The sequence below is a fragment of the Lagopus leucura genome, unplaced genomic scaffold, assembly GCF_019238085.1.
Source record: "Lagopus leucura isolate 7727_CA_CO unplaced genomic scaffold, USGS_WTPT01 Super-Scaffold_100014, whole genome shotgun sequence".
In the NCBI taxonomy this organism is placed as follows: domain Eukaryota; kingdom Metazoa; phylum Chordata; class Aves; order Galliformes; family Phasianidae; genus Lagopus; species Lagopus leucura.
This window is the reverse complement of record NW_024962268.1, coordinates 6,720,647-6,741,332: the sequence shown is the minus strand read 5'-3', so window position 1 is coordinate 6,741,332 and position 20,686 is coordinate 6,720,647. Positions and strand designations below refer to the sequence as shown.

General features: G+C 37.3%; 1 protein-coding gene across 1 annotated transcript in view; it reads left to right on the top strand.

Annotated features, from left to right (window-relative positions):
* The window catches only part of CWC27 (CWC27 spliceosome associated cyclophilin), a 117,274-nt gene that overhangs the window by 83,156 nt on the left and 13,432 nt on the right, over nucleotides 1–20,686 (top strand). The window contains exons 12-13 of the mRNA XM_042875094.1: nucleotides 9,067–9,176; nucleotides 11,673–11,776. Of these exons, the coding sequence (XP_042731028.1) occupies nucleotides 9,067–9,176; nucleotides 11,673–11,776 (214 nt within the window). The remainder of the gene's footprint in view (nucleotides 1–9,066; nucleotides 9,177–11,672; nucleotides 11,777–20,686) is intronic.

The window sequence follows — 20,686 nt, the reverse complement described above, 5'->3', positions numbered from 1 at the left end:
AGGTCAAATCATAGTAAACAGAATACGTAAGTCAGAAAGGGAAGAGGTCCAGGGAAAAAAATGGTAATACTAAGTTTCTTGTATCTCTTTTAAAAGTAATCAATTGTGGAAACATAAGATGTTCAGTATTCAGGGGCATTTAGATATATTTAAAATCTAGGAAATAAAAGGCCATGCTACAGACAAAGATTACAACATACTGTATAGTACATATAAAGTGGCATGTTTGTATGTGAGACAGGTGTCTGTTGAACTTGAGTGGGTCTTCAGCCTGAGTATTTTGCTCAGTATTTTGCACTTGAAAAAAATGGTGAGAGACTTCTTAAAAGTTCACAGAGCAAAGCAACAACAGTGATTGATGTGGCAAGCACAACGTTGGAAGATTTTAGGAACAGTGGTTATTCAGTTTAGAGCAGAGATGACATCCCAAATTGACCTTTATTAAAAAATTATATTATTATCAAGAGCGTTAAAGACTACCGTGGAGAGTAGGTTGTTCTACATAATCCCTGTGGAGGGGACAAGAGGTAGTAAGCTTCAATTAAAGCTAAAGAGGTTTAGGTTAAACAGTAGAGAAAACTTCTGGAATAAGTGACCTACAAAGTGGAACTTCCCAGCTGCAGATTAGGCAAATATTTCTTTAGATTGGCTTAGAAAAGTCTGCTCCTGTGTTTTGGTTGGGGTGAGCTTATATGTTCTCCAATATTCTGTGAAGCACAGTTTAACAATAAATAAAGAGAAAGATAAAATATGGCTGGAGGAAGGTTTTGAGGGGAAAGAGAAACTAAGCATCTTGTTACCAGTGATGATAGCTTTATGGAAGCATTACGGAAAGTATTGTATTTACCATCTCTGAATCTTTAAGTCATTCAGTTAAAATAAACATTTATACTTCTGCAGTAAGGTATTACTGACTCTGATTTTTGCTTTCTCTCCACTTACCTTATTCTTGTACTCTCATGAGTTATTTTATCTACTGTCACAGTTCACCATATAATTGAAAGAATGAAATTTTTTTCTGTAATACAGAATCTGCCACTGAAAAATGCACACTAAAAAAATAAATGTGAAGGACTCATTAAACATGCTTTATTTGGTCTTGGAGAAAAGGAATTTAAAATGATTTATTTTCACTATTGTTTCTACCTACTGCTTTTTAAAAATCGTTCTTCAGTTGTCATTCACATGCCTATCAGTCTGTTGTCAGTATGGAAAGAGTAAGTACAGTTGACAGGCAAGGTTCTGTAAAGGACGAAACTTCTTGCAGAAAGAGAAATTCTAATTCTCTGGAGAGGTGAAAATTTAATAGGAATATTAACTATGACATACATCTTCATTAGTGTTTTTACTGCAAACCAGCTGTGAGTTTTTGGATGATGCCACTCTAAAAGATGTGTTCCAGGAATGCACCTGCTGAGTTCCAACCAGTAGCCAAAAATAAAAGAGCCCCCAAAGTGCACAGTGAGATGATCAGGGCATTAGCAAATAGTTTTCTCCCATTTCATAGTATTATTGACCAATATTGAAATAGCCAGAGTTTTCCTGTCTTTCATGAGTTTCAGCATTATACCTCGAGGTAGCCATAGACACAAATACGGTGAGTCTGTCCGCATTTAGAATAAAACTTTCTTTTTTTTGTGGTTTGTAGGGAGCTGAAAGCAGTTCTCTGGAATTTGCCTTTCTCGCCTTAACCAAATGTTCACATTTTTTCTCTAGTGTCTGTTAAAACATTTAAGTTCTGAATTATCAATTTTAAAGAAGGTGCGGATTAAAATGAATAAATAACATTCTCTGACTGCAAACCTACTGTTTTGCAGTGATGTTGGGGTATTAATTTAGTAACACTAAGCAAAGACCTCTAAACTAGCTAGGTGATACTAATTGTGAAGACAGTTGTAGATGTTTGTAAATCTTACAATATTCTTACAATATTACAATATTGTAGCGTTATATCTCAGATTTAGCTTTGGTTTGTGTAACGTCATCATATTTACTGCACTTCGTGGTGGGCATGTTGTGAAAATTACAGCAGGACTGAGTGTTCATGTTGGATCTCATGCTGTTTGAAAAACGTGAAAAAAGAATTTGACGATCATGAAGAAGCAAAAGTAAATGTCACTAGATTCTGGTACAAGAAGTACCAGATTTAGAGAAGGGAAAATATGTGAAGAATGTCACTGAAAATAAATAGAGTCATGTTGGGGTGTTAGTATCTTCTTAACACTAAAGGAAAAATAATTACAGAAGCTAAATGAGAAAATGGGAAAGCCATACCAGTGTGATGTAAGGTATTTCAAGTTTGTACAAGAAAACAAACTGAACATGAATTTATGTGGGATTCAGGTATGATCGTGTGATTGTTACTGCAAAAGCTGTTAACTGTAAAAGCACGGTAATATTATTGTACTTGCTTCTTAGTGTTGTACCACCAAGAGGCATGGAGCAATTGGATACAAAGGAGGAAAAAAAAGGAAGAAAAAAAACTAGCAAAGAACTGGATGAATTTATTATTAGGAAGTAGTTAAAGGCATTTACAATTTAGGTGGAAGGTGATGGGACCTTAGTATTTAAGATGGCAAATGTAAAGAGTGAAGAAAGATACCTTTACTGTGAAGCAACCATTTACAACTGAAGAATAGCAGAAAAGACTTTATTCTACATTCAAACTTCAGTTTGAGTATAATAAATTCTAAATTTAAAGAAGTTAAAAGCATTTTTATATCATAGCTCACTTAATGATTTATCATCTGACAAATGTTAACAGTTTACCTTTTCTGAGTTAGTTTGCATACAAGAAATTGCATGTATTAAAAACTGTCTGCTGTCAGGCAATGACTGTCCATAGCAGGAGATTGTTCCAGTATTCTCTCTCTGTCCTCTTGGGAGCATGAGATGGAAAGTAAATTGTAACATGCTGGATCAGGTATGTCTGTGCACATGATGCAGACACTTGCACAACACCTGCCTCAGAGCTACACAGCATTAATACAATATTGTGCTTGATTAATAAAAACTGCATCGAAGCCTAAAATTACAAGCATAGCTTGTAGAAATTCACCAGTGAATAGTGTGAGAATCAGAGTAAAGTTGTATAGGCCCTTTTGCAGGATCAGAAATGAGTCTACTGGCTAATGAATGAATGATGACAAGACACATCTGTTTCATGTCCACTGACAAATTATGATTGGTATCACATTCAGCATCATTGCTTCAAACTTTTCATGATACATGCGGGCTGCTCCAAAAGTACTGCTTCTTGTTTTATTGTGTTGGTCCATGGCATTACAGGTGGATATTGGTAGTATGGCAGTAGAGGCTTCCCACCAATATCCCATTCCATGTTGTTGCCGTGTGATAGCAGCAGAGGGGCAATCTGACAGAATGGCATCTGACACGGAAGTGCATATGAAACAAAGGTGTGTCACTGAATTCCTCCATGTAGAAAAAATGGCACCCACTGACATTCATTGATGCTTGCTGAACATTTATGGAGACCATACAGCACATGTGAACACAGAGGCAGTGGGTAGTGCGTTTTAGCAGTGGCAACAGTGACAGTGATCACTTCCACTGATGCTCGTTTTTATGAATGTGGCATGAAGGCTCTTGTTCATTGCTTGCAAAAATGAATAGCTAATGGTAGTGACTGTATTGAAGAATAGTATTTTGTAGCTGAGAATTTGCTCTGTTGAATAATACTATTGTACACTTTATAACTGTTGTAGTTTCCATGGAAATAAATGGAAGGCATTACTTTCAGAGTGACCTATGTATTACACGTACTTAATATTTTTTCCACGTTCAGAACATTCGAGAAACTAAGGAGGATTAGGAGTGAAAATTTAAGTGTTTACATTGTTTCAAGAGGACAGAGATTAAAAAAAATAATTCCCTCCTTACAAGTTTGATTATAACCAGCTTTCCAATCTGTGAATACAATTGTTAACTATGCCAGACTGCTGTCAAGACCTTATTTTAAATAAGATGTTTTTCTTTTATGTGACATTCACTGCAGTGATGCCAGAAATTACATCAAACATAATAATTTGAGTGCTGAATTACTTCAGCATTTTGAAGTACTTAATCAAGTGTTTGAAAAAGATGTACTTCAAAGTTTTATTGCGTAAATCTGTGAATATACTTCAAATTTGCTCTAGAGAAATATCTTGTTTTCTTAATTACATGTTGGTTTTAAATAGTTTTCAAGTGCTATTTTCATTTTTCTTAGAACATTTTTGTGAACTATCTGATAATCTTTTAATCATTGAATCTCAGCTCGGAAAGCAAATGGTATCCTGGGCTCCATCAGCCAGCAGGGACAGGGAGGTGATTGTCCCTCTCTACTCGGCCCTCATGAGGCCCCATCTGGAGTAATGTGTCCAGGTCTGGAGCCCCCAGTATAAGAAAGAGAGCTGTTGGAGAGGGTCCAGAGGAGAGCCATGAAGATGATCAGGGGACTGGAGCACCTCCCCTATGAAGACAGGCTGAGGGAGCTGGGCTTGTTCAGCCTGGAGAAAAGAAGGCTGCAGTGTGACCTGATTGTAGCCTTTCAGTACCTAAAGGGAGCCTACAAACAGGAGGGGAATCAACTCTTTGAAAGGGTTGATAACAGCAGGACAAGGGGAAATGGTTTTGAGTTGAGGGAGGGAAGATTTAGGTTGGATGTCAGGAGGAAATTCTTTACAGAAATTGGTGAGGCACTGGAACAGACTGCCCAGAGAGGTTGTGGATGCCCTGTCCCTGGAGGTATTCAGGGCCAGATTGGATGGGGCCCGGGCAGCCTGGTCTAGTATTAAATGGGGAGGTTGGTGGCCCTGCATGTGGCAGGGGTTTGGAGTTAATGATCCTTGAGGTCCCTTCCAACCCTGTGATTCTGTGATTCTGTGAATGAAGAAATTTAACTAACCTACATGAGAAAAAAGAAAAGCCACAACATAATAACCTAACTACTAATGTAAAAATCAGCATGAAGTATAAGTCTCCTACAGCGGCACAGATTGTTATCTAGTTTGTAGCAAGAGAACTGAATGATTGAAGTGTTTAGGAAAGTCTACAAATCTAGCAAGGATGCCAGTTTAAGATTATGTTTTATATCTGTTTTTATTATTAAGTCTGTGTAATGTCAGTGGCATGTACAGATTTGCTTAAATCCTGTCAAGAAGTTTTCTTGACCTCTGATACCATAAGAGAAATTGTGCATGTTTCAGAAAACTACAAAACCCAAATTTTGGTTGTTTTGAAATTATGTAGCATAAAGCATGTTAGGTATGATTATTTGTGGGATATGGAGTACAGAGTATAGCTCCACTGTATGAAAGTGTGCATCCTGAATATTTCATTTTTGTGAATTTTCATTTTCTTCTCCTGTTTCAGTTTTTATTTTTTCTCATTTAAACTGTCCTTAAGTAATACCCAGCATGCATATTCAGCCTCTTCCTTGCTAAAGTAAATGCTTTTCCCTCTTCTTTCTCTGGTTGCTAAAGAAAAGATGACAAAAGCCTCACTGTAAGCCAGCTGTGATTTTAATAGTAATCTTAAGCATGTTTTCAAAGTCAACTGACAATAGAGAATTAACCACATTTTAGCCTGCGACGTCTGTAATGTGTGCCTAAAAGCTTCCAAAGTTCAGAGACAATTCACTAGGAATTTCCACTGTCACATATTGAAGTCCATTATTAGCGGAGCTTGCTTTTTCAAACAAATGTTTTGAAGCTCTAAACATCACTTGTAAGATTATTCTGTTTAAGTTGGCTAAATTAACCACTAAGTTTGTTCTGAAACTGTTATTTTTCACTGTAGGAAACTATATAATCCAGTAATAAGCTCAACGCTGGAAAATCATTTTGTAAAAAAATGTATTTGGTTGTTCACTAGTAATAAATATGACTTAAATCTTGCCTTGGTTATTGGAGCCAATAGTGGCTCTTTGAGAACTTAGAAGTTCCAGAGTAATAGTAACTGACCGATAGTTTAAGATGTGAAGAAATTAACAATTTAGATAGTTCTAATAAAAAAAAGAGTAGATTATAAATTCATTGAAGAGTAACTGTATATATTGTATTTTATTGTTTTTATATCTTATGTTACTTTGCAGTAAATTAATGTTTTGTTTGCGTAGCCAATACCTAAGGTCTTAATTACAGAAATTGACATAATCATAGAATCACAGAATGGCTTGGTTGGAAGGGAACTGAAAGCTCACCCAGTTCAAACAAACACTCCTGTGGAAACAGTTGCCTCCAGCTCAGGGGTATCCAGGACCCTGTGCAACCTGGTCCTGAACACCTCAAGGGATGAGGCATCCACAGCTTCTCTAGGCAGCCTGTGCCAGTGCCTCAGTACCCACCTCCTAACATTTAACCTAAATCTACCCTTTCCATTTATATCCATTCCTCCTTGTGCTATCACTATCAGACCATATTAAAAATTCAGACACCTTCCTCTGTATAAACATCCTTCAAGTACTGGAATGCTGCAATGAGGTTGCAGCCTTAAACAAGGACTGTATTTTTCTGATCTACCAGTCTGAAGGCATATAAGTTCTCGGTTTTCATAAAGTGGAAGGTAAAATTCAGTTGTAGTTTGTGAAATGGAAGGTGTTTGATGCAACACTGTTGAGTGTTTACACTATTTAATTCTACTTGTAGGAATGAAGCTTAAAACTTTTATAGCAAGATCTATCTTCTGTTTAGGAAATGATCTGAAATTTTGAAGAGTGGCATTCAGTACAGTACTCTCAGATCACGTTCTCATTTGTTTGTTATAATTCTTCTATTTTGTATTTGAAAACTGACATAATTTAAATCGTTCCTAATTTAAGTGTGAAAAAAATAAACCCTTTTGTACTTTTTAAAATCAGTCTCTTCCTTTCTGGATTACTGACTTGAATCTCCTCTGTTGTTTCAAGATATCATTGGGAACCATGTCTCAAAACCAAAGTTTTAGATTAGATTACACCATCATGCTGGCATCTGTTACTCCTTAAAGGAATATTTTAGGATAGAAGAATCTATCCAAAAGAAAATAAATTACACAAATGCTGAATTTATGTCACAGTAAGATGAAGGTTGTCTTGGCAGTAACTCAAGCTAGCTGAGTAGAAATTTTCTTAAAGTGAGAATGAGGTTTATTTCCAATAAGGAAGGTTATTTAGTGTTTTGTTGTTTTGTTTTTCCTCACCTTTCCTAATTATACAATGTGCATACATCTCAGAATTAAAAAAAAAAAATTACACTTTGTGATTTGATAGCTCTAGGATACACATGCATGTTCTGTGTTATTTAAACTAGTATTTTCTTCATTCTATGCTACTTGGAGGCATTTCATTGTTAGTGCAGTGTACCCATGGCATTTTTTCATTCATTTTTATTTGAATTTTGAATATATAAATACCAGTGTAATGGTCTTTATGCTTCAGATCAACAAGCTGGTCCTAAGTTTGTCAGGCTTCATTTGAAGTTCAAGTCCATCATACAGTGACCTGGTCCTCTTTTTCCAGCCCTGTTAGAAAAGATTTGGAGGAGCTGTGGGATACTGACGAAGAAGTACGAAATAATAATTAAATGTCTTCTTGCATTTTAAAAGGGCATTTTACATTTCGAAAGGGATTCTTTCCACCAACAACTCTCTTTTCCAGATGCTTTCTTTTCCTTTCTAGTTAGCTGTGTTTGTTCTTGCAAATAGGAAATATTTTTGATCAGAGAATTTCTGCGATAAAAATACACAAACATACAGCTTCAAGGGAATTCATCCTATTTGTATGAAGATTATATTTGAGCTATGCTAGATTTAAATCTTAGCCAAAAAACGTGCGTGACTAAGGATCACATCTTTAATTGCAACATAAGTGTATTTAAGCATCACAGTGTTTATGGTCAGTTTGAAACTGGCATTTACAGAAATTTTAATAATGAGTGTCACAGATCTTTTGCTTGTTGTATCTGAACAATTATATTTACCATCGAGTAGCTGAGATTCTTTTCAAAGGACGCTTTTAGGTAAATGTTACCTGAAAAGCTGCTTTCTGTAAGAAATCTGGTGATTTAGTAGCTCAAGTTATTTATCTAGGGACTAAATATTAGTGAAACAAAACACTGTGTTGCTTCTACACAAATTTGATAGGATACACATACTTAGACAAAAAGTCATGTTTTTTTTAATTACTCGAAAAGACTGAGATGATAGAGAGAAAGATGAATCTAAGCCATTATAATTTTTAGTTCAGTATTGTACTTTGCTAATTTTTTAGTTTATCCAGTATTTCACTGCACATGTTTTTATAGCAGCTTTTGTCTCATTCATTTCATTTTTTTTCATTCTGGTCTTTATTACACTCAGTGTATCAAATGGAAAAAAAGCAGTTCTATATGATATTGTATATATTTGTTGAAGATGATTTGCTAGTTATTCTTTTAAGTATATGCATGCAACTTATAAATTAAGATAACTCGGAAATAAGAGATTTTATTTGTAGATTTATGTAAACAAATATATTTAAAAGGATGATCACATTCTGTAAATTTACTTCCTTTTTTATGACATGTTATAAACTTTTTTGAAAACATCAAATGAAGTAAGAGAGAATTTTATTTTAAGGTCAGGATTTGCCCCTGTGTAGCCATCAGCAGTCATCCAAATATCACAGATTGGAATTGTAGCTTCTTCAGCCTATAAAACAGAAAAACTGACAATTTCTCAATAGCTACAAAACATTAATACAGTGTACCAGTTCAGCTGCTCCAGGAAAAGTGTTCAGGAATAAAGGTAAACTTCTTAATGAAATTTCAGCAGGTTTTGTTTCTGTCTTAACATCAGAGTTTTTTCCCTGCTTTCCCTGGCTCTGAGGTATAATATAAAAAATTTGGGGTTCATGTCTGCTTAGTACAGTGTTTTGTATTTCATTTCATCGAGCAGCAAATCATCTTACTTCCTCAGAAAGTAACACAGCTGAAACGTTTTATGGAAGTCTTCTGTTTGGTATTTCAGAAATAACAAACGTTCTTCAAAATGGTAATAAATCAAAAAGCCAACTGTAATTTGTTTAACCAAATGTATTTCCTTACTCAGAAGAGGAACCTGCACCAAATAGTGTTGTTGAAGAATACCGTCAGGAGAAGAGAAAATATGAAGACAAACGGAAGCAGCAGCCAAAGAAAGGAGTTTCCCGTGAAGATCAGGTAATCCTGGGCAATAAGGATTTCAGAGAGTTCTGAAAACTTTTTAATCTTCATTTGATAAAGAATAAAGTTTACAAATCTGTTACAGTTAATTTTCCATAAAAAAGTAAATTATTATTTCTGAAACACTAATAAATGTGATTGTGCATGTGTGACAAGGTTTCAGTATGTATTTGAATGTGTTGTCAGTTAAGTCACTAAAATCTTCCAAAAGGAAAAGTTATCCACACAGAAGTATCCTTGATTATATTTACAAGAGTTTGCATTTCTCTGCAGTTCTGTTCTTGGCTTTGCAACTTCCCATAAAATAGCACTGAGACAGAAATTTGTGTATTTGGTATCTGTCCAAAATGTGAGGCTTTTTTCCACATTTTAAATAATGTTTTATAGAGATCAAATTCAACCATATCTTTGAGTGTTATGAAATGAACAAAATTCATTTTTAACTGAACTTTAAAAACTCATTTTAAGTACAGTTGAAATTATTTTCCATGGTCAGAATGTATGTAAGCTTCAGTATGCAAATATTAGCAAATTTAAGTTTAATGTAAATATTTTTTTCTAAAATAGGGATATTTGAACCTGCTGAATACATGAAACTACTGTGAATTGCTAAATAACATTCATCTAATATTTGTGCTGTGCATCACACATATGGGTTTTAAAGTGATGGGAATATATACATATTTAGAATCTACAATAGTAGATTATAATTTTTAGTTATGTAGCCCTTTTAAAAACTATTCAACAGTAATTAATCAGTTATTCAGCAAGGAGTCATCAACTCATTTCAACAATTAATAATGAAGTTCTTTAGAATCCAATTTACTTGTTGAGGGCCTCTTCTACCCTTACATCCTTCCTACTATATCCTACAATACAATATTTTTTTCCAGCTCCTGAGTTCTGCTCAGGAGCTGGAGAGGGTAATGTATATGTCTTTTTTGAATACCAGACAATGGAAATTACCTTGAATTCAACATGAGTCAGTTTTTAAAGATACATGGCCCACAGCATTGCATCCAATCATTCACAGCAGAAAGACTAAGACAGGTCCGTTTAGAATAATGCTGGCACCATGGAAAGTTAAACAGTACGTAAGAAATGTGGCTTTAGTTGATCACAGTTTCACGTGAAAAGGATTAATTTGTTTTTATCTATGTCCTGGACAGAGATTTGCTGCCCTAGGTGTTGTGAGCATGAAGTTTGTTTACAATTGCATGAGAAGCTGTAGAAGTTGAATGATTCACAGGCACAAGTATATATCTGAAAATTTCCTCCCCCAGCTTAAGCAAGATTAAACAGTAAAATAAAAAAAAAATAAAAGCAAAAAAAAAAAAAAAAAGCTAAAACCCACCTTTGGCAGTGCTAAAATGTGTTTTTGAAAGAATTCAAAAGCCAGGAAACTCCTAAAGTTAAGATTGCTCCCAGAAGGAAATTTGATTCCAGTGAATACTTCTGGTATTTCCAATTTCTGTTTTCTATTCTTGTTTAGTTTTTATTCTTTTAAATTTGAAAAACTTGACTAAACAAAACTAAACAGCCATACAGAGGTGTTTTACAACATAGGTGGCCAACCTATCACCTACAGATCAAATGTAGTCTGCCACATAAAATTCAGTTAATTACTTATTCCCTGACTCTTTCCTTTGCAGTAATGTCTCAAATAGCAGCAAGAAGTAAGCTGCGGGCTGTGAAGATTTTTCTTATGGTTTGCCCTTTTTATGAAGAGCCCCGTGACCCTTGTGCCATCACAGTGCTTAGGCATACAGTTCTTGTGTAATCAACATTACCTCTCAAATGATCAGAAAGAAGACCTGCAGGATGATCTTCAGATGTTACTGCAGATTCAATGACTTTGTTATAGCTGAAAGACAGGGCAGTGTTATTTGTAAAATAAAATACCAAATATAAATCAGTATGTTTATGGTGTGTGTAATGTTAGGACCTGTGTCGGTCAAATTAGTTAAGATGGTACTTAGTATTCAAGTAAAAAGCTTTGATTTTGTTACAGTCAGCAAAAAAATTTAAAGGACCAGCATTTAAAATAGAGGAGTATCAGTTAAGCTGTGTCTTCAGTAGTTGAATTGTCTATAATTTATGCAGTGGATTGCCTTAGTAGAAGAAATTAACAGATTCGAATAATAAAATTTGTTGTCCAGTGGCCAGTATTATCTAATTTATTACCTATTTTATTCTGTAAGTATAGTGTAAGTATCTGTTCCCTAAATACGTGTTTTTATTTTACTAGACAGCTGGACAAGTGCTCTCTTGCATGTGTACTCCCAGCACTGCACACCCTCTCACTTGCTCAACATGCTGTTACTCTTGGCACCCCTCACTCTCACTTGCTTGACACTGCAGTTTTCTTTGAAGTCATAGAAAAGTGCTCTCCCATCTCATCACACTGTTTCCCAAAATAATAGTTTGAAGGTGTTGTATAATACTTGTTCATAAATATATCTGACTTCCTTAAAACTATGTATTTAACTTCAGACACTGGCACTGCTGGACCGATTTAAATCAAAGTTAACCCAAGCAATTGAAGAAACTCCTGAAAATGAGGTTTCTGAATTTGAAGTAGATACTGATGAAGGATGGTAAGTTTTATGGATTTTTATTTGTCTTTTTACTAATAGTCAGGATTGAAAGAGGAGAAGTAACAGTTTTCATTTTTCATTTGTTTTGCAAACCAGTCTGTTTGTTCGGTTTATTGAATCCTTATTCTGTAAGACTTCTTTTACTGACACTTTACTTTTTACAGGTCAGTTAGTTGCTTGCTTCTTTTACTTATTTCTTCTGGATATCATTATTAGGAAACAAGGTGATATGCTTTCTGTGCCATTTATCTCCAGCAGGAAATAAGTTCTGAAAGGAGTTAGCAGCCTTTTGCCTTAAAATTTACTAATTTCATCACTTCTACATAAACTTCTCTATGTGTTTCTGAAACCCTACACTTCTAAGCTTAAATTTAAAAGCAGCTGAAACACTAAATTAAAAGAGAGTTGATGCAACAGGTGTCTGCTAGGTTTAGTGCTTCGGAAAATAAAGCAGGACAGTGGGAAATGCTTTGCCACCCATACTGGGGGTTATATTTTAAAGACTGATGGATGAGATAAGGAAGATTCAACTAAGGGGTGGGGAGGGTGACCGCAATAAAGCAGTTGATGAAGCACTGCAGAAGTTTTGACCTCAACACTTTCCAGTCACAGAAGCAGCCTTACCATGTTTATTTATGTCAGTGAAAGAATTCACCTTTAGGTAGGGAAGGAGAAAAATCACTGTGATTTGACTTGTGATCCTGTAATCTTACAGTGTGAGCTGCTAGACGATAATAACAATACGTGCATGAAATAGTTAGAAAAAAACGTTCAACTGGTCATAATGTTTATAAGACAAGTTTTAGGTCTAATAAAATATCTCTGCCTACAATGTTCCTTAGTTATACACGTAAACAGTCATGCTACAACAAAACTAGCTCTGAAAAAGAAAATTTAACTAAGACTTTGGCAGTTGTATTTCTATATTTCCGATAATTTTAAATAAGTATGTGAAAATATGTATGAAGTATAGCCTTCAGATCTTCATAAAAGCTTCTGTTTTGGAAGAAATCTAGTACAATAATCTATCTTCCCCAAATCCCTAGAATAGCACCAATAACTAAGCACAGAAAAGACTGAACTACAAAAAGGAGAATAAAAGGATGTTCTGTTTTTAAACTGAAAATGGATTACTTCGCTAAACATGATTAAAGTACCCTGTATCTTTTTGAGAAGACTCTTGTAAAACAGTAAGATAGCCATAACTTTAATTAAGGTTTTCTCTCAGATGATAAGATGGGTAATGTTACGAAGAAATGCAGACTGTTATATATCTTTTCTGTAATTCTACAGTTGAAAAAAGATATGTGAGGTAAGTAAGAAAAGAACATAAAAAATAGTGGGAAAGAAGATAATGTATGGAAGGCATTTGTAGTACAGCAGTTAGCATAAAGTTCTTGCAATCATAAAACAACATATTCTCTTATGTAGATCATAATGAGAGCATTTATTTTTTTAGTGCTTCTTTGTGAGTATTACTTTAATCTGTTTTCGTTTTAACAGATAAAGGTGATGAAAGTGCATTTGAGTTACTATATAAGCTATTAAAATAATTTAAAACAATAGCAATTCAAACATGTCACAGCATATCATTTTACTTCTTATTTTACTGATTATATACTTTGTTTAGAATACTTTTATTTTACGTAAGAACTGAGGATTTCTTTTCGCTTTAGAACCTAAGCAAACTAAGTTCAGATTAAATTTCTGAAGTTTTCTTTTCAGTTTTAATGCTAACTCCATTACCTGAAATGAAGAAGTAACTATGCTTTCTTTAATTATATTATTCAAAAGATAAATTAGAGCAAAAGGATTTTTGCTTCAGATTCTCTTTGAAAGTAGAGAATTTCCTATATTAGGATAAATCTCATTACATGCTGCTTGCTATTATTTTAAGTTTTCTCTGGTTACCATCTATTTGGTAGATCTTTAAACCATATAGTCTTTCATCACTATGTCGTCTTCTGTCTCAGACATTATGCAGCTCTTTGAGGGTAAGGAAGAACATACAGCGTAAATTTTTAGTCCCTAAGTTTTGAGGATTTCACTAGGACTTGGAGATTCTTCTGGGGTACTGATGTGCTTTTAAGCTCTCCAGAAAATATGCAGCCATATCTTTATCTCCAGGTGTAGACTTTTAAGGGCTTACAGAGTCTTTCATCTTCCCTGTTGAGTATTTACTAATATCTAATTCGTGATAATTCTTCACCCAATATATAATCTATACAGTACGAAAAGACTGTTGCAATTTGAGATTATGAAATTGCTTATATTTTTGTTCCAAAAAATGACATTGTTCTGAAAACAACATTGCACTGAAATAAAGACTTAGAATGATATAAAGCTAGGTAATAGTCTAATAATCAATGCTCATAATATTGATTTCACAGTTCAGTAAAGTTCTTATTGCCTTTACAGAGAAATGAGTCTTGCTACAATTTCAAAGAATTTCCTTCAAAGCGAAATAAATTATAAAATATTCATATTACATAAATTGGCTATAACCATATACAACATTAGAAAAGCAGTGAAGTTTTCTAAATATCATTCAACTTCAGACTGTTTAGATGGCTTTGAGAGTTGAATTTTGCATTTGGGGATAAAGGCTTGTGTGTTCATTGTCTTCACTGAATTGGATTATTTGAGATAACTATGGTGACTTCACTTTTAAAAATACTTTCTTAATTCCAATCTGCTCTTATAAAGACAGTCATTTTACTGAAAAAACAAACATTCTATTTTGCATTATTTATGATAAATGTAATTAGTGCATGGCATATGCATGTATGATATGCACAAATTATGTGATTCCTTCAGCTCGTTTTGTAGGTCATGGCTGCTGTTTTTATGGGAAGTGAAAGCTAGCCAGTATGTGCTGCTCTACTGTCAGTGTGTGTTATCTGAGGTAGAACGATTGCCTCTATGACATTTTTATGTGTCCACATGAGTGGCCACACATTGAGGTATAATTTTCATTTTCTGTCAAGATAGAAACCATTATGAATTTGTTATGTTTTCTTTTATTTGGCAAACTTTTCTCTGCATATTTGGCTGAGCTGCTGTATTGGCATGAAGCATAGCAGACATTTGGGTACTTTTCAGCAGCATTCTACTTTTTATGCAGGAGAAAAAGAAGAAAGAAATATGACTCTTTTGTAAACAGTGTGTATGATGTTTGATAATTATTACCAGATTTTACTGTCTAAGAAGCCATCTGAGGAAGTGCTGTGAAGAGATCTGAAATGTGTAATATACATGAAATAGAAAGATCTCTGCTGAGACATTCAACTGCAAACTCTGCTGCTAAGTGAGAACGGCTGTATCTATCTGTCTGCAGCAAACAAAATCTAATTTCCCCCAGAAATCAAAACTGTCAGAATAAACAGAGTATGCACTACCAGAAACATAACAGTAAAAATGTCTGCAAACAAGTGGACAGATGCATTTTTGTGGCATCTAGGTACCTCAGGAGGACATACTTGTTCATCCTGGTATTACTGTCTTATGGCTCCATATTGAAAACTATTGTTTATGATTTGTCAGACTTCTTTAGTACTTATTGATCTTTACTTGCTATTTGGTTTCAATCTACCTAAGAAGAGATCAGGTATAGGACTTCCTTCTTCTCTTTCATATAGTTTGTGCAGAGTGCAGTCATTTGTTCTGGCCTGAAAGTCTTAACTGGATCTTCAAATGACAGACTTTTCCCCAAAATGTGTATCGCATTCATCACAGATGCAGTGAGGTGTCATCTGCTTGGAGACTAAAAGTGTGAAGACTTAAAATGTGACTGTATAAGACCTAGCTGGAATAATTCATTTACATGTTACTTCTCTTCTGGACTAGTGAATATGCTTGAATTCTAAAGTGAAACTACTGCACAGATTTGTTTTCTACAGAGCACAGCTACTCAAGATTAGAAATGCTTGATATAAATCTTTGCATGTATATAATACATAGACAAGTTGCAGTGCTACTTTAGGCCTGTGATTTTAATATCAAATAGTTACACCTATAGCTAAAAGCAAGCTTCAGTCAAAAAAAAATATTATCACAACTCCATATAGTGGAACTGATGATGCAGGTCCTATGGACATAACAAAATATCTTTCATGGAGAAGAGTCCGGCATGGGAGAAAAAAATTCAGATGCAGTCAAGTATTGCAGTTTGATAGGCAATTCAAAGATTGATTGCTATAGTTAATTTGTTTAAAAAATAAGAATGATGCTTACAACGCTGAAACACCGATGTTTCTTCATTTTCTCCATAATTCTTAAATTAAAAATACATGTAGTAAAAAATATCCCAATCCAACTATGTTCTAAAGAAATGTTAGCAAGTTTGTAAGCTCATCTGTGTATTTTTGTAGTTGTCACTAATTTACAAATACTACACCAACAGACAGTGATACTTAATCCCTGACAGAAAGGGATTGGTGAATTCTGGGCTCTTCTGTTATCTGTTTAAAAGAAGGATGAGATTAGATCTTCTGTTGCTAAGAAGTGAAACATTTTCCCAGATAGCATACGCTCTAACAAAGACCTGTTTATTCTTATTAGAAAATAATGTTGCTGCTCATTTGATAAGTTTTCATTTCTGAATCCACCATGAAAGCTGAATTCAAGCTGCACCAGAAAAGGGCCAGAGCAGGACCCCCGGATGTAACATAATTAAACCATCTCCGTAGTCTGAAAGGAATGCAGGACATGCAGTTTTCTTACTGTTTGTCAAATTTGTTCTTGAAGTCCAATGATAGAGATTCCAATCTCTATCTGTTTAACTATTCCTAGTGGTATTAAATATTTAGATGTAATATAGTCTTCCTTTTGATAGTCCTTTACATGAATCATAGAATGGCCTGGGTTGAAAAGGACCTCAAAGATCACCTAGTTTCAACCCCCCTGCTATGTACAGGGTCGCCAACCAACAGACCAGGCTGCCCAGAGCCACATCCAGCCTGGCCTCCAGGGATGGGGTATGCACAGTCTGTCTGGGCAACCTGGTCCAGTGTGTCACCACCCTCTAGATTAGACTTCCTTCTGATGTCTGATCTAGATCTCCCCTGTCTCAGTTTAAAACCATTCCCCTATGTCCTGTCGCTATCAACCCATGTAAACAGTCATTCCTCCTCCTGTACACTCCCTACTGGAAGGCCACAGTGAGCTCTCTGTGTAGCCTTCTCTTCTCCAAACTAAACAAGCCCAGTTCCCTCAACTTTTCTTCATGGGAGAAGTGCTCCAGCCCTCTGATCATCTTGCTGGCCCTCCTCTAGACCTGTTCCAAGAGCTCTGCATCTTTTTGGTGCTGGGTACCCCAGTACCCCAGGCCTGGACGCAGTACTGCAGATGGGGCCTCACAAGAGCCGAGTAGAGGGGGACAATCACCTCCCTCTCCCTGCTGGCCACCCCTTTTTTAATGCAGCCCACGACACAGTTGGCCTTCCGGGCTGCAAGCACACACTGCTGGCTCATGTCCAGCTTCTCGTCCACCAGGACCCCCAAGTTCTTCTGTGCAGGGCTGCTCTCAAGGAGATCTTCCTCCAGTTTGTGTAAATACTTGCGATTGCCCCAGCCCAAGTGCAACACCTTGCTGAACCTCATTATGTTCACTTCTCCAGCCTGTCCAGGTCCCTCTGGCTTCCCTCCCTCAAGTGTATCAACTGCACCACTCAGATTAGTGTCATCTGCAAACTTGCTGAGGGTGCACTCAATTTCTTTGTCTGTATCACTGATAAAGATGCTGAAGACCATCCGTTCCTAGACTTACTCTTCGGGGATACAGCTTGTGACCAGCCTCCACCCAGACATAGAAGCATGAATCACAACCATTTGTCTGCAACCAGCCAACCAGTTCTTAATCTGTCGAACAGACCATCTTTCAAATCCATACCTCTACAAGTCTTCTGTCTAGAAGGATGTGGTGAGGCACCACGTCATAGGCTTTGCTGAAGTCCAGGTAGATGACATCTGTAGATGTTGTTGAGTACCTCAGCCTTCTCCTTGTCTGTTGTTAGCAGCTTGCATTTTTCACTTGCTAGGGGGAATACACCCTCCTGGACCTTCCTCTTCTGGTTGAGGTACCTGTAGCAGTCTTTCTTATTCTTGGCATCCCTTGGCAAGTTCAGTTCAAGCTGGGCCTTGGCTCTCCTGACCCATCCCTACACAGCCTAGCAGCTTCTTCATAGTCTTCCCACAGAACCTGTCCCTATTTCCACTACCTGTGCATTTTCTTCTTACCCTTCATTTTGACCAGCAGATCCCAGTTCAGCCATGCCAGCCTCTTGCCTTCCTTTCCTGATTTGCTACACACGGGGATGGAGAGCTCTTGCACACTAAGGAAAGCTTCCTTAAAGATCTGCCACTTCTGCTATACCCTTGCCCAGGAGGATATTTTGCCAGGGTGTTTTGTTTACTAACTCCCTGATGAACTGGAAGTTAGCTTTCCTAAAATTTAGTCTTCTAATTTTACTCTTTGTTTAACATCCCTCTGGACCATGAACTCAACCATGGTCACTATATCCCAGGCAGCCTTCAATCCTGATGTCATCTCTCAGTTCATTTGCACTGGTGAGCACAGGTCCAATACTGCATTCCCCCTCGTAGGGCCTTCTATTACTTGACTGAGGAAGTTATCCTTAGTGCATTCCAGGTGTTTCTTGGATTGCCTGCATCTCATGATGCTACTCTTCCAGCAGATGTCTGGGCGAACTCCCCATCTGGAGTACTGTGTCCCCACCTGGAGTACTGTGTCCAGGTGTGGAGCCCTCAGTACAAGAAAGACATAGAGATTTTGGAAAGGGTCCAGAGGAGGACGACTAAGATGATCAGGGGGCTGGAGCACCTCCCCTATGAGGACAGGCTGAGGGAGTTGGGCTTGTTCAGCCTGGAGAAGAGAAGGCTGCAGGGTGACCTCATTGCAGCCTATCAATACCTGAAGGGAACCTACACCCAGGAGGGGAGTAAACGCTTCAAAAGGGCTGACAATAGCAGGACTAGGGGAAATGGATCCAAGTTGAAGGAAGGAAGATTTAGGTTGGATGTTAGGGGGAAGTTCTTTACAAGGAGAGTGGTTAGGTCCTGGAACGGGCTGCCCAGGGAGGTTGTGGATGCCCTGTCCTTGGATGTGTTCAAGGCCAGGTTGGACGGGGTCCTGGGCAACCTGATCTAAATGTGTATGTTTGGTGGCCCTGCTAGGCAGGGAGGTTGGAACTACATGATCCTTGGGGTCCCTTCCAACCCGGGTGATTCTGTGATTCTGTGTGATTCTGTGAATGAAGTCCCTAGTGACTGGAAAAAAGACATTGTGGCATCTGTTTTTCCATTTTTAAGATAGGATGACCTAGGGGACTACCCACCTGTCAGCCTTACTTCTTTGCCAGGAAGATCATGGAGCAGATCATCCTGGAAGCTATGCTCGAGCACATGGAAGAGTTCAAGTTGATATGGGAAAACCAGCATGGCTTCACTAAGGCAAGTCCTGTTTGACCAACCATGTCAGTGGTGTGATAGTATAACTGCATCATTAGGAAAGATCCACTGATACAATCTGGACTTCAAGTAAGGCCTTTGACATGGTCTTCCGTAACACCCTTCTCTCCAAATTGGAAAGATATGAATTTGACAGGTGGACTGTTCGATGAATAAGGAACTGGGTGTGAGACATGGCTTGAATGGCCTGCCCAGGGAGGTGGTGGAGTCGCCGTCCCTGGCAGTGTTCAAGAGGTGTCTGGACGACGTACTGCGTGATACGGGTTAGTGCTAGCGGTGGCAGTGGTGATGAGGAGACGGTTGGACTAGATGATCTTATAGGTTGTTTCCAACCTTGTAATTCTATTATTCTATGATAATAGAAGTGGTGTGCCTCAGGGGTCAGTAGTAGGACCAGTGCTTTTTAACATGTTCATCAGCGACACTGACAGTGGGATTGCGTGAACCCTCAGTGAGTTTGCAGATGACACCAAGCTGTGTGGTACAGTTGACGCACCCAAGGGACAGAATGCCATTCACAGAGACCTAGACAGGCTCAAGCTCAGGTGAACCTCATGAGAGTAAGTAAATCCCAGTGCAAGGTCTTGCACCTGAGTTGCGCTATCAGTATAAGGTTGGGGATGAAAGGAGAGAACACAGCCCTGCCTGGAAGAACTTCTTGTACTGGCAAATGGGAAGCTGGATGTGAGCCAGCAATGTGCCCTTGCAGCCCAGAACATTAGCTGGATCTGGACTGCATGAAAAGTTGTGTCGTCAGCAGGTCAAGGGAGGTGATCCTATCCCTCTACTCTGTGCAGGTGAGACCTCAGCTTGAGTACTGTATCCAGATGTGGAGCCCCTGTACATGAGAGATATAGACCATTTAGTGTAGGCCCAGAGGAAAGCACAGAAATGATCCAAGAGATGGAACACCTCCCCTATGAGGACCATCTAGGAGAGCTGGGGCTGTTCAGCGTGGAGAGGGCTCTGGAGAGATCTGGGAGCAGCCTTTCAGTATGTGAAGCAGGGCTGTAAAAGAGAAGAGGACAGATTCTTTGGCAGGGTGTGTTGTGATAGGACAAGGGGAAATGGTTTCAAAATAAAGAGAGGAAATTTAGAATGGATATAAGAAAGAAGATTTTTACAATGAAGATGGTGAGGCAATAGAACAGATTGCCCAGAGAGGCTGTGGATGCTCCACCTGTGGAAACATTCAAGGTCAGGCTGGACGGGCCTCTGCACTCAGGTACAAGATCTGATGCTGGTGTATCTGTCCCTGTTCATTGCTGGGGAGTTGGACTGGGAGTTGGACTGTCCTTTGACAGCCCCTTCCAACTTACAAGTCTATGATTCTATATGATATCAAATATTTAATATCCAATTCACAACGGACTTTGCAAAAGAGTTCACTTTCTCTTTTTGAAGCTCTTTTAACACATATGA